Below are 12,737 nucleotides of genomic sequence, written 5' to 3'. Positions count from 1 at the left end.
CCACCTGGAGCTCTCTTGCCGTGCCGGAGCTCCGAGTAGAGCGCTTGTTTTGGGAGGCTCGTATCGGGCATGCGGACAATGTGACAGGCAATGCGGACAATTGCTTTGTTCTCAGTGAGCACTGGCTCTTCATTATCAAGTTATGGTTCTGCTTACTGTTTGTAGGAGAATAACTCGACCAACATATTGCCTACTCATTTCATCTCACGTTCCTCCCAATTTTGGGTTGGCACCGTATGCCACCCATGGGGGGGGGGGGTGAGTGGGCAAGAGACCAGCTCTGCATTGAGGTTGGCTACCCCTCAGGATTGTCTTGAGTCTCCAGCAATTGAAGGTTAATCTTCTGGACACTGCTGTGAGCCGACCCAGGAGAAAAATCATAGGAGCGCTGAAAAATATGGTGGTTTCTTTCCTGTAGCAGGGGAATCTTCTCGAGGGCAATTAGGGATGGGCAATAAATGCTGGCCTTGCCAGCGACGCCCACATCCCATAAACACATTTTTTTTAAAAATCGAGAACAAAGACACATACTGGTGTTCCACACGGATCAGTGCTGGGACCACTGCTGGGACCACTGCTGTTCACAACTTACGTTAACGATTTAGACTTTGGAATCAAAAACATAATTTCTAAATTTGCAGTTGACACCAAATTGGGGGGGGGATAGTCAATACTGAGGAGGACTGCAGCAAGTTACAGGAGGACATTAATAAACTTGCAGAATGGGCATAAAATTGGCAAATGAATTTCAACACACGTAAATGTGAGGTATTACATTTTCATAGGAAGGTCACTTATCACTTGGAGGGTGCGAGTCTAGGTGGGGTAGAGGAACAAAGGGATCTCGGAGTACAAATACACAAATCACTAAAAGTTGCGACACAGGTTAGCAAGGCCATAAAAAAAGCAAACCAAGCACTAGGGTTTATTTCTAGAGGGATAGAATTAAAAATTAGGGAAGTTATGCTAACCCTGTATCGAACCTTGGTTAGACCACACTTGGAGCACTGCGTGCAGTTCTGGTCGCCATATTATAAAAAGGATATAGAGGCACTGGAGAGGGTGCAGACAAGATTTACAAGGATGATACCAGAAATGCGAGGGTATACATATCAGGAAAGGATGACCAGGCTGGGTCTCTTTTCTTTTGAAAAAAGAAGGCTGAGGGAGTGACCTAATAGAGGTCTTTAAAATTATGAAAGGTTTTTGATAGAGTGGATACAGAGAGAATGTTTCCACTTGTGGGGAAGAGCATAACTAGAGGCCATCAATAGAAGATAGTCACCAAGAAATCCAATAGGGAATTCAGGAGAAACTTCTTTACCCAATGAGTGATGAGAATGTGGAACTCGCTACCACAGGGAGTGGTTGAAGTGAATAGTATCGATGCATTTAAGGGGAGGCTGGACAAGCATATAAGGGAGAAGGGAATAGAGGGTTATGCTGATAGAGTTAGATGAGGAAAGACAGGAGGAGGCTCGAGTGGAGCATAAACGCCGGCATGGACTGGTTGGGCCGAATGGCCTGTTTCTGTGCCGTATATCCCATGTAATGTAAGATTACGTGATGAAACCTTCTAGGAATACATCCAACCAGAGTTGGCAACCCAACTCTGCACATAGCGCGTTCTCACCTTTCACCAGGTCACCAATGTGGGAAATGGCTCCAGCCCCTGATGTTGCTGATTATAATTCATTGAAAAGCTTCACAACTATAAAACTAGCACAGGAATAAGTGGAAAAATTACTTTTCGAAAAGCAGCCTGTAAGTGGCTACCACGCGATAAGTAATTGTGCACGAGGAAGGCCATTCAGCTCATTTTACTTCATCGATAGAACATAAGAAACAGGAGCAGGAGTCGGCCCCTCGAGCCTGCTCCGCCATTCAATAAGATTGTGGCTGATCATCGACCTCAACTCCACTCTCCCGCCCGATCCCCATATAGAAAAATAGAAGCAGGAGTAGGCCATTCGGCCCTTCGAGCCTGCTCCGCCATTCAATTAGATGAGGAAATCCCTTGATTCCCTTGATAAAAATCCATCGATCTCTGTCTTGAATACTGGAGTGTATTCTCTACCACAGAAGGCGGTGGAGGCCAGTTCATTAATTAAATATATTCAAGAAGGAGTTGGATATATTTCTTAAGGCTAAAGGGATTGAGGGGTATGGGGAGAAAGCAGGGACGGGGTACTGAATTTGGATGATCAGCCATGATCTCATTGAATGGCGGAACAGGCTCGAAGGGCCGAATGGCCTACTCCTGCTCCTATCTTCTATGTTTCTATGTGTGTGTGTGTGTGTGTTTGGGAGATTCACCTTTAAATCCGGGAGACTCCCGGGCCGCCCGGGAGGGGTTGGTAACCGCCGGGCCGTGTTTACCGGCTTTGCCAAAATGGCGGCCGGGGGGAAATAAAACTGGTCAGCAGATTCGAGGGGGAGTTTTTAAAAGAAGTAAAAAATAATCGGGGGGGAGGGGGCGGGAAGGTGAGGCTGTCGGTTTTAATGAGCGGCGGTTAAAAAAGGGAGTGATTTGATTTTTTTTTCGTTGGTGTGAGGGGGCGGGTTGAATTGATTGGCTGTGTGGGGCTGACGAATGTGCGGCCGGGAGGGCGGGCTCCGGCTCCGGGCGGATCGACAACAATCGGATCGATTGGCGGTGGCGGGAGGGTGGGCGATGGAGGCCGGCAGCGGGCCGAGCGGCAGCCCCTGAGGCCCGAGGCTTTCCCCCCTCAGCTCGACACTCGCACTCACTCACACACACAGAGCGCCAGGGAGGGAGGAGAGAGAGATTGAGCCAGGAGCTGGCTGGTTGGAGGGAGGGTATCAAGGCCGGGGGGCAGCCCAACCGGGGCCCGGCCACCACCGCCACACCACACCACACACCGACCGGGGGGCCCCGGTCAACACACCGAGCGCCCGGCAGAGCGGCACGAATCCAGCAGTTGGCAACCGTCTTTGGTCCGGGTAAGCGACAGGACAGCCCAGCAGGCAAGAAAAATCCGAGTTGGCAACTGCCTTGTATTTTAGTCAGGGTGATAATACAGTCAGAGTAATAATAGTGATAATACAGTCAGGGTGACCATACAGTCAGAGTGACCATACAGTCAGAGTAATAATACAGAGAGTGATAATACAGTCAGGGTGACCATACAGTCAGAGTAATAATACAGAGAGTGATCATACAGTCAGGGTGATAATACAAGTGAGAGTGATCATACAGTCAGAGTGATCATACAAGTCAGAGAGTGATCATACTCCCAGGATCAGGGAGGGAGGGATGGAGGTTGGTAATACCCCTCTCAGGGGAGCTCAGCTCCACCAGATTGAGAATAATCTGAATCTGGGAGTGGGCAGCTGCCGCCTCAGTCAGCGTGATAATACCCCAGGGGAGGCAGATCAGGGAGCGATGGAGGTCAGTAGTACCCTTCTAAGGGGAGGTCGGTCCCGCCAGTTGGAGGATAATGCCAACCTGGTCAGTGAGAGCCCTGGAGGGGGAGGCCACCAGCAGGAGAATCGTCTTAATCTGGGAGTTGGCAGCTGCCACACTCGGGGTAATAACGGTCCAGGAGAGGTCGGCAATGCCCCTCTAAGGGGAGGCCAGTCCCACCAGATAGAGAATAATATCAATCTGGGGGTGGGCAGCTACCACACTCGGAGTAATGCTGCCCCGGGAGAGGCTGATCATGGAGGGATGGAGGTCAATAATACCACTCTAAGGGGAGCTCTGCCCCACCAGATAGAGAATAATGCTAACCTGGTCAGTGAGAGACTTGGAGGGGGAATCTACCAGCAGGAGAATCATCTTGATCTGGGAGTGGGCAACTGTCTCAATCAGAGTAATAATACCCTGGGAGAGGCAGATCAGGGAGAGATGGAGGTTAGTAATATCACTCTAAGGGGAGTTCAGTCCCACCAGCAGGAGAATCAGATTAATCTGGGAGTGGGCAACTGTCTCAGTCGGGGTAGCGATAGCCCTAGAGAGCAGCAACAAAATTCTACTGATCTAGGAGTGGGCAATTGCCACACTCGGGGTGATAATAGCCCGGGAGAGCAGCAAGATCATCCGACTGACCTGGTCAAGGATAGCCCCGGAGGGGGACTCCATCAGCAGGAGCATCATCGTAATCTGGGAGTGGGCAACTGCCATAGTCAGGATAATAATACCCCAGGAGAGGCTGATCAGGGAGAGATGGAGGTTAGTAATAGCCCTGGAGGGGGATGCCATCCCCACCAGCAAGAGAATCATATTAACCTGGGAGTGGGCAACTGCCACAGTCAGAGTAATAATACCCCAGGAGAGGACACAGAATACAACCCGGGAAGCGGAGACCATCCGTGCCAGAGAGAAATGGAGATAGATGAGACTCAGACTGGGATAACGGTTAATAGCTGGTCGGGTGGTGTAATCGAAGCTGAGGAAGAGATTGCTCACGTGCAAAATGGGAAAAGTGAGAGAGGGGGAACAGGCGATTGCCCATTAGAAAATGAGGAGACAAAAGGCAAACCGGAGGAAGAGCAGATGCAGGAGAGAGCATTTGTGTCGGGAGCTGAGAGAGAAAGCGGCACGGAGATTGGGAGAAACGAGCTGGCATCAGAGGATGGAGTGTGTGTGGCAGGAAACGGTGAATCCACACCGGAACTGGAGAGAGCATCAATGGGAGAAATACGACGAGAAACTGGAGAAAACCGCGACGGAGACAAGGATGTGCCGGCAGAGAGAGCTCCGGAAAGGGGGAACGAGGAGGAAATAAGCCCGGCGCTCCAAGTGCCCGGGGCAAATTGTGTCGCGAAGGAACGCACGACGGAGGAAAACTGCCTCGAAACGGAGACGCTGGAAGAAAAGGGGAGAAGGCCGAAAATGTCCGCGGTGGAAACGAGAGACCAGTTCACACAGTGTGTGTCAACAGAGGCAAGGCTGCAGGAAGTAAAAACGGAAACAATGCAAAGAGAGGAAAGTACAAGCGGAGGTGAAAGCAGCAGAGGGATGAGCAGCGAGGGAGACTGCCAAAGCTCGCTGTTGGCTGTGGTGCAGCAGGAGGATAAAACGACATCTGGACAGACCACCGAGGAGCGAGATGTCAACGAGGATAAAGAGGATTCGAAGGCAGCTTTGGACGGGGAGAGTGCTGCAGACCTCCAGCTGGGTAAGGCGTGCAGGCGGACTGAATCGGACAGCGAGGGGCCACCGCACACGGCCGCAAGCACCGACAGGCTGCAGACGTCGACTTCACCGTGCGATGGTTGCTCGGAGCATTCTGCCTCCCCTCGGATGCGGTTGGATTTGCTCTCCCCCCTCGGAGCGGACATCGCCCACCCGCTTGCGCTGACTCCCTCCACCCCGGAGCAAGCCGACGATTCCACTTCACTCTCTCCCTCGGCGGACGGCCGGACGAAGCATGGCGCGAAGCGGGTCACCTTCCCCTCGGACGAGGCCATCGTCTCTGGCGCCGTGGAGCCTAAAGACCCCTGGAGACACGGTAAAGCCCAGAAATAATGTGTTTTCCCTGTTTCGTTTTTCCAGCTAGCTTTATTCTCTCTTCACAAGATTCGTGGGTTAATAGGTTAAAAGGGTCCCGAGACACGTCGCTGCTCAAAATGTGCACGTCTCGTTTGGTATTAACCGTCCCGTGCTGAGTCACTTGCTCTAAGATGGAGCGGCAGCAGGGCTGCTCCCAGTTGCCCTCGACGCCCCGGTCTAAGAAAGGGAGCAGTCAGCCCTGAGCTCCCTCCCCAGATCGCGATCTTGCTGGAATGTGAGCGGCTGTCACGGAAGTTACAACGCTGTGTTGGCGTTTATCTTCCATTTGACCAGTTGTCCTAATCCTGCCTGCCCGCTCAGTTCCCATATGTCAGGCGGGGGCAGGGTTGAGCTTCGCTGTGACGCCCTCCCCGGTCAAATAGCCTGCTGACACCACCCGTCTCGGCTCGGCGAGATACCAGAGGGTGGCTTGTTGCCCGTGCATTAGAATCGGGGTGATGTGTTGTTGTGTTTCACTTAACATTTAGTGCTTATCCTCATTGTCAATCGGACAATAATAATTTGATTCATATTTTCTTGAGATATTAAATAATGGTTGTTCCCATCTGATCTTTTTTCTGCTTGGGGTGGGGGAAGAAACTATCATTAATGCTAACATTCTGTTTGTTCTGTTGGGCTTAGTGACATAGAATCATAGAAATTTACGCCACAGAAGGAGGCCGTTCGGCCCATCGTGTCCGCGCCGGCTGAAAAAGAGCTATCCAGCCTAATCCCACTTTCCAGCTCTTGGTCCGTAGCCCTGTAATAAAGAATAAAGGGTCGCCCTTTTAGAACTGAGATGAGGAGGAACTTCTTCTCTCAGAGGGTCGTAAATCTGTGGAATTCTCTGCCCCAGAGAGCCGTGGAGGCTGGGTCATTAAATTAAATACATTTAAGGTGGAGATAGACAGATTTTTGCAAGATAAGGGAGTGAAGGGTTACGGGGAGCGGGCGGGGAAGTGGCTTTGAGCCCAGGATCAGCCCTGATCTTATTGAATGGCGGAGCAGGCTCGAGGGGCCAAGTGGCCTATTCCTGCTCCGATTTCTTATGTGGGTTCCGGCACTTCAAGTGCATACCCAAGTACTTTTTAAATGTGCTGAGGGTTTCTGCCTCTACCACCCTTTCAGGCAGTGAGTTCCAGACCCCCACCACCCTCTGGGTGAAGAAAGTTCTCCTCAACTCCCCTCTAATCCTTCTGCCAATTACTTTAAATCTACACCCCCCTGATTATTGACCTCTCTGCTAAGGGAAATCGGTCCTTCCTATCCACTCTCTCTCGGCCCCTCATAATTTTATACACCTCAATCAAGTCTCCCCCTCAGCCGTCTCTGTTCCAAAGAAAGACACCTCCCAGTCAAGTCACCAATCAGCACTCACTATTTAAACAAAACATATACATGAGTCAAAAATGAGAAACAAGTAAGAGCGTGTGTGAGCGTGAGCCAGTAGTGCACGGTGCCATAAAGCAGTGGGACTGAGGCTCCATTCTCTGCCACCACATCGGTTGTGTTCCCAGTCCCACCTCCACCGCTGTTGGGAGAGCAAATCAAAAGGATTGGGCTACGCTCACAGATTTCCCAGTGGGAGGTGCCAGGTTGCGTTTTGTGGGAGGCATTGAGCAACTCGCTGGCCTGCACTCCAGGCTGTAAACATTTTGTGCTTTGAGGAGATCAGCAAACCTGCTTTCCTTTCCTGAAGGCACAAGCTACTAATGGGGTCCAGTTCCATGGGCGTTGGATGCCTTCGGGTCCCTCATCCAGGCGGCTGTGTGAAGCTCGACAGTCAGTGTTGCCGTACAATTAACACTGGGGCATGGAGGGTGGGCATCATACCTGAACCCAAATCTGTCTTAGCCAACATCTCCCCACATATATTACAACACAGCTTCAGAACAATGGCCACAAGTTGCAAGCGTCTCTGTAGCTTAGCAACAGCTGCAGCCACACCCTTGCACAGCAACAGATGGGGGAAGGCAAGTAATAAAACTTACCTGAACGTACTCCTGAATTTTGCCGGTTAACCGAGATTTCCGGTTATTTAGGTGCCGGTAAATCGAAAGTTTCCTGTACACTCTTTGCTGCCAGGGTCACTGGGTTGTGATGAAGTGGGAACCCTGGCTGATTTTTTTTTTCCCCCCACTTGAAAGGTGTGCGGGGCACTGACGCATGTGGCCTTGTCCAAGTTCTGTCCCGGCTTAGGTTTGTTAACGTGTGATCTGGTCTTGTTCAGCAATCGGTGACACTTTATTACAAAAAATTATCTTTTTTAATTCGTTTCCCAAAGTATTTTCATATTTTGTGCAGCTAGTACAATCATACATGTATTTTATGCAGTAGGACTTTTTTTTAAATAACCGGTTCTTACTGCAGTCCCAATATAATCTAAACATAAAATTAGGAGCAGGAGTGGGCCATACGGCCCTTTGCGCCTGCTCTGCCATTCAGTAAGATAATGGCTGATCTTCGACCTCATCTCCACTTCCCGCCCAATCCCCATATCCCTGGATTCCCTTAATATCCAAAAATCTATCGATCTCAGCCTTGAATATCCTCAACGACTGAGCCTCCACAGCCCTCTGGGGTAGAGAATTCCAAAGATTCACGACCCTCTGAGTGAAGAAATTTCTCCCCATCTCAGTCCTAAATGGCCGACCCCTTATCCTGAGACTGTGACCCCTGGTTCTAGACTCTCCAGCCAGGAGGAAACAACATCTCGGCATCTCATTGAAACGTACAAAATTCTGACAGGACTAGACAGACTGGATGCAGGGAGGATGTTTTCCCTGGCTGGGGGAGTCTAGAACGAGGGGTCACAGTCTCAGGATACGGGGTAGGACATTTAGGACTGAGATGAGGAGAAATTTCTTCACTGAGGGTGGTGAACCTGTGGAATTCTCTACCACAGAAGGCTGTGGAGGCCAAGCCACTGAATATATTTAAGAAGGAGATACTGTAGATAGATTTCTAGACACAAAGGGCATCAAGGGGTATGGGGAGAGAGCGGGAATATGGTATTGAGATAGAGGATAAGCCATGATCATATTGAATGGCGGAACAGGCTCGAAGGGCCGAATGGCCGACTCCTGCTCCTATTTTTCTATGTTTCTACCCTGTCAAGCCCTGTAAGAATTTTATGTTTCAATGAGATCACCTGTAAACTCTAGAGAATATAGGCCTAGTCTACTCAATCTCTCCTGATAGGACAATCCCCTCATCCCTGGAATCAGTCTAGTAAACCTACGTTGCACTCCCTCCAAGGCGAGTATATCCTTCCCTGTGCTACATATTAATTTTATTTTGGCCCACTCACAGCTTTTGTACACGAGGGAGGGAGAGGAGCCTCGATAAGGAGCCAGTGATCAGAAGCAGAGGAGACATTTTCCAATGATGGTGTTAATTAATAACGAAAGACCAGTATAACCGCTTTACAGTGTTGTAACCTTTACTACCTCAACACCGTGACTGCAGTGTTAAAGGGGAACTTCCTTGTAAGAGAAAGTACTTCTCCCATTTTGTTTCCTCCTCTCCTGAAGGTGCTGACACTTGCTGGGGTATGTTTGGACTGTACCTCACCAGGTGGTCAGTCTTCATCTGTGAGCTTAGACAGTGAATGTTGGTAGGCTATTTGTCCTCATCTGGTATTCACACAGCATGGGGGGGGGTCACGGGGAATAAAAGAAAGACTTGCATTTCTATGGCGCCTTTCATGAAGCACCTTCACTAATACTCCCTCTGTATTGCACTGCAGTTTCAGCCTAGGTTATGTATACGCAGATAAGTAAAAAGAAAAGAAAGACTTGCATTTCTGTAGCGCCTTTCACGGTCACCGGACGTTCCAAAGCGCTTTACAGCCAATGAAGTATTTTTTGAAGTGTAGTCACTGTTGTAATGTGGGAAACACGGCAGTCAATTTGCGCACAGCAAGCTCCCACTAACAGCAATGTGATAAAGACCGGATCATCTGTTTTAGTGATGTTGATTGAGGGATAAACTAAGGTCATCCAAAACTCGGCTGCCCGTGTCCTAACTCGCACCAAGTCCCGTTCGCCCATCACCCCCTGTGCTCGCTGACCTACATTAGCTCCCGGTTAAGCAGCGCCTCGATTTCAAAATTCTCCTCCTTGTTTTCAAATCCCTCCATGGCCTCGCCCCTCCCTATCTCTGTAATCTCCTTCAGCCCCACAACCCCCCGAGATATCTGCGCTCCTCTAATTCTGCCCTCTGGAGTATCCTTGATTATAATCGCTCCACCATTGGTGGCCGTGCCTTCTGTTGCCTGGGCCCTAAGCTCTGGAATTCCCTGCCTAAACCTCTCCGCCTCGCTACCTCTCTCTCCTCCTTTAAGACGCTCCTTAAAACCTACCTCTTTGTCCAAGCTTTTGGCACCTGCACCAATTTATCCTTATGTGGCTCGGTGTCAACATTTTTTGTCTTTTATTACTCCTGTGCAGCGCCTTGGGACCTTTTACTACGTTAAAGGTGCTATATAAATACAAGTTGTTGTCGCTGATAAATATTGGCCCCAGGACACCGGGGAGAACTCCCCTGCTCTTCTGTCGAAATAGTGCGGTGGGACCTTTTACGTCCACCTGAGAGAGCAGACGGGGCCTCGGTTTAACATCTCATCCGAAAGACGGCACCTCTGACAGTGCGGCGCTTCCTCGGCATTGCACTGGGAGCGTCAGCCTAGATTTTTGTGCTCGAGTCTCTGGGGTGGGACTTGAACCCACGACCTTCTGACTCGGAGGCGAGGGTGCTGCCCACTGAGCCAGGGCTGACAATGATCAGCAGCAGGAAGTCTGGCTGGCTGATTATTTCCCCCCCCCCCCCCCCCCCCTAGCCTTTGGTCACCGAGTCAGGCCAGTTCTAGATCCCCTGTTGCCGCTTCACCTGGGAAGCAGTAGCTCGGCACAGACCAGGTCTTGGACCTTGCTAGCCTGTATGGCTCAGTACCGTGGCAGATTGTCAATCTGTTTGCTGACTGGTCCCCCTTTCCATGAGCTGATTATTGCTGTGCTGCCTGCTGACTGAGGGCAAAGCTCAGTGGGATACCGAACGGTTCACACTGATCAACAACAACTTGCATTTATATAGTGCTGTAGGAATGTCTAGTTCCTATCCAAAAGACTGAGGTCCACTCAGGCGATCAAATAAACGAGGTTTAATGAAAACTAACAGAGTTTAACGGGTAACTACAGGAGAACATCGAATATAGGTCTAGTCAGTTCGGAGGCTCCACGAGGACTGCATGGGCGGTCCCGTGGCTGACGTCATGACATCATCACGTTTTTCCCGCCGGTGGGGGAATCACGTGATGAACGGCGTGACGTCATCGCGTTTACCCACGCTATTAAAGTGATCGCGCTCTGTACATGTAAACAGTGAAAACAAAGATACAGACTCAGGCTGTAGCTAACATATTATTAAAGGGAATTATATACAATTGATCGGTGTCCCTTAGTGGCTCCGCCACAGTGCCTTTAATGTAGTCAAACGTCCCAAGGCGCTTCACAAGAGCGTTATCAATAAACACATTTTTGACACTGAGCCACAGAAGGAGATATCAGGACAGATGACCAAAGAGGTCAAAGAGGTAGGTTTTAAGGAGCGTCTTAGAGGAGAGAGAGGTTTAGGGAGGGAATTCCAGAGCTTCGGGTCTAGGCAGCTGCCAATGGTGGAGCGATTAAAATCAGGGATGCTCAAGAGGCCAGAATTCATAGAAAGATTCACAGAAATTTACAGCACAGAAGGAGGCCATTCGGCCCGTCGTGCCTGTGCTGGCTCGCTGAAAGAGCAGTCGCGCTTAGTCCCACGCCCCCTGCTTTTTGTCCGTAACCAAATCGGAGGCCGCAGAGATCTCGAAGGCTTGTAGTGCTGGAGGAGGTTACAGAGATAGGGCAGGAGGGGGCGAGGCCGCGGAGGGATTTGAAAATACGGATGAGGATTTTAAAATTGAGGGGTTGTGGGACCGGGAGCCAGTGCAGATCAGCGAGCACAGGGGTGATGGGTGAGCAAGTCTTGGTGCGAGTTAAAATACGGGCAGCAGAGCTTCGGATGAGCACAGGTTTATGGAAGCTGGGAGGCCGGCCAAGAGAGCATTGGAATAGTCAAGTCTAGAGGTAACAAAGGCACGGATGGAAGAGGGTTTCAGCAGCAGATGAGCTGAGGCAGGTCAGTCTGTAAACCCACAATAGCTTTGCTGATGTTTGTTCTGTTGTCTCTTGAAGGCAGATTTCACGACTTAGATAGTCAACTGTATTACACTAGAGTCATAACGGCACAGAAGGAGGCCATTCGGCCCATCGAGTCCGTGCCGGCTCTCTGTAGAGCAATCCAGTCAGTCCCATTCCCCCGCTCTATCCCCGTAGCCCTGCAAGTTTATTTCCCTCAAGTGCCTATCCAGTCTCCCCTTGAAAACATCGAGTGTCTCCGCTTCCACCACTTCTGTCGGCAGCGAGTTCCAGGTCCTCACCACTCGCTGCGTAAAAATGTTTTTCCTCACATCCCCCCCCCCCCCCCCCCCGTATCTCTTGCCCAAAACCTTAAATCTGTATCCCCTAGTCCTTGTACCATCAACTAGTGGGAACAGCCTTTCCCCGTCTAGCCTATCCAAACCCGTCCAAACTAGTACAAGAATATTCTTTCTAGTTCCACCTGCCCACTTCAAATTCTTGATTGTACCGGCAGTTACAGGTATGATGCTTATTGGTACTACCCAGTGCTGGCTACCAAGGAAACATTAAATTAGTTTTATGTTACAGTTGTGTCTCATTGGATGTAAGCAATCAAAGAGTTGCTCCAGTTAGTAAAAGCGTGTTTGTAAATTTGGCACCTTCGCTGGGGGGAATGTCGGGTGCATCAGGAGAGGCTGAGAGATGAAATTCAAAGCAGGTACGTACTGACGTAAGAAAACTACTAGGCACTTGGTCTAAGCGTTAAACAAAGCTTTAATCAACTGTTTTACAACATGGAGGTCTAGTTGTGTCCTTCACTAGTTCCTGTTAAGAATGTCCTGCGCAAGCTGAGCCCGTGCCCGAGTTTTTATACTCTCCCTGGACAGCGCCACCCATAGGCTGCTCAGTATTATTTCATAAGTCTTTCTTTCATGAATGACTGATTCATGTCACATACCATGCCAGCTTGTTCTCAGTTCGGGAACAGAAATGGAGTAAATCCCACTTCAAATGTCCTTCCCCCTTTTTGTCCCGAGGATGCTGAC

At 50.0% G+C, this 12,737-nt stretch overlaps 1 protein-coding gene across 1 annotated transcript in view; it reads left to right on the top strand.

Moving 5' to 3' along the window:
* Nucleotides 1-2,617: 2,617 nt before the first annotated feature.
* LOC147096715 (uncharacterized) overlaps nucleotides 2,618-12,737 on the top strand; it is a 58,651-nt gene continuing 48,531 nt past the window's right edge. The window contains exon 1 of the mRNA XM_085973318.1: nucleotides 2,618-5,477. Coding sequence (XP_085829444.1) covers nucleotides 3,278-5,477 — 2,200 coding nt within the window. The 5' untranslated portion in view covers nucleotides 2,618-3,277. The remainder of the gene's footprint in view (nucleotides 5,478-12,737) is intronic.

Source organism: Somniosus microcephalus, chromosome 34, assembly GCF_052327205.1.
Source record: "Somniosus microcephalus isolate GS21.2 chromosome 34, FLI_Smic_1.0, whole genome shotgun sequence".
Taxonomy (NCBI): domain Eukaryota; kingdom Metazoa; phylum Chordata; class Chondrichthyes; order Squaliformes; family Somniosidae; genus Somniosus; species Somniosus microcephalus.
The sequence above is the reverse complement of the archived record's forward strand: the minus strand, read 5'-3'. Positions and strand labels throughout refer to the sequence as shown.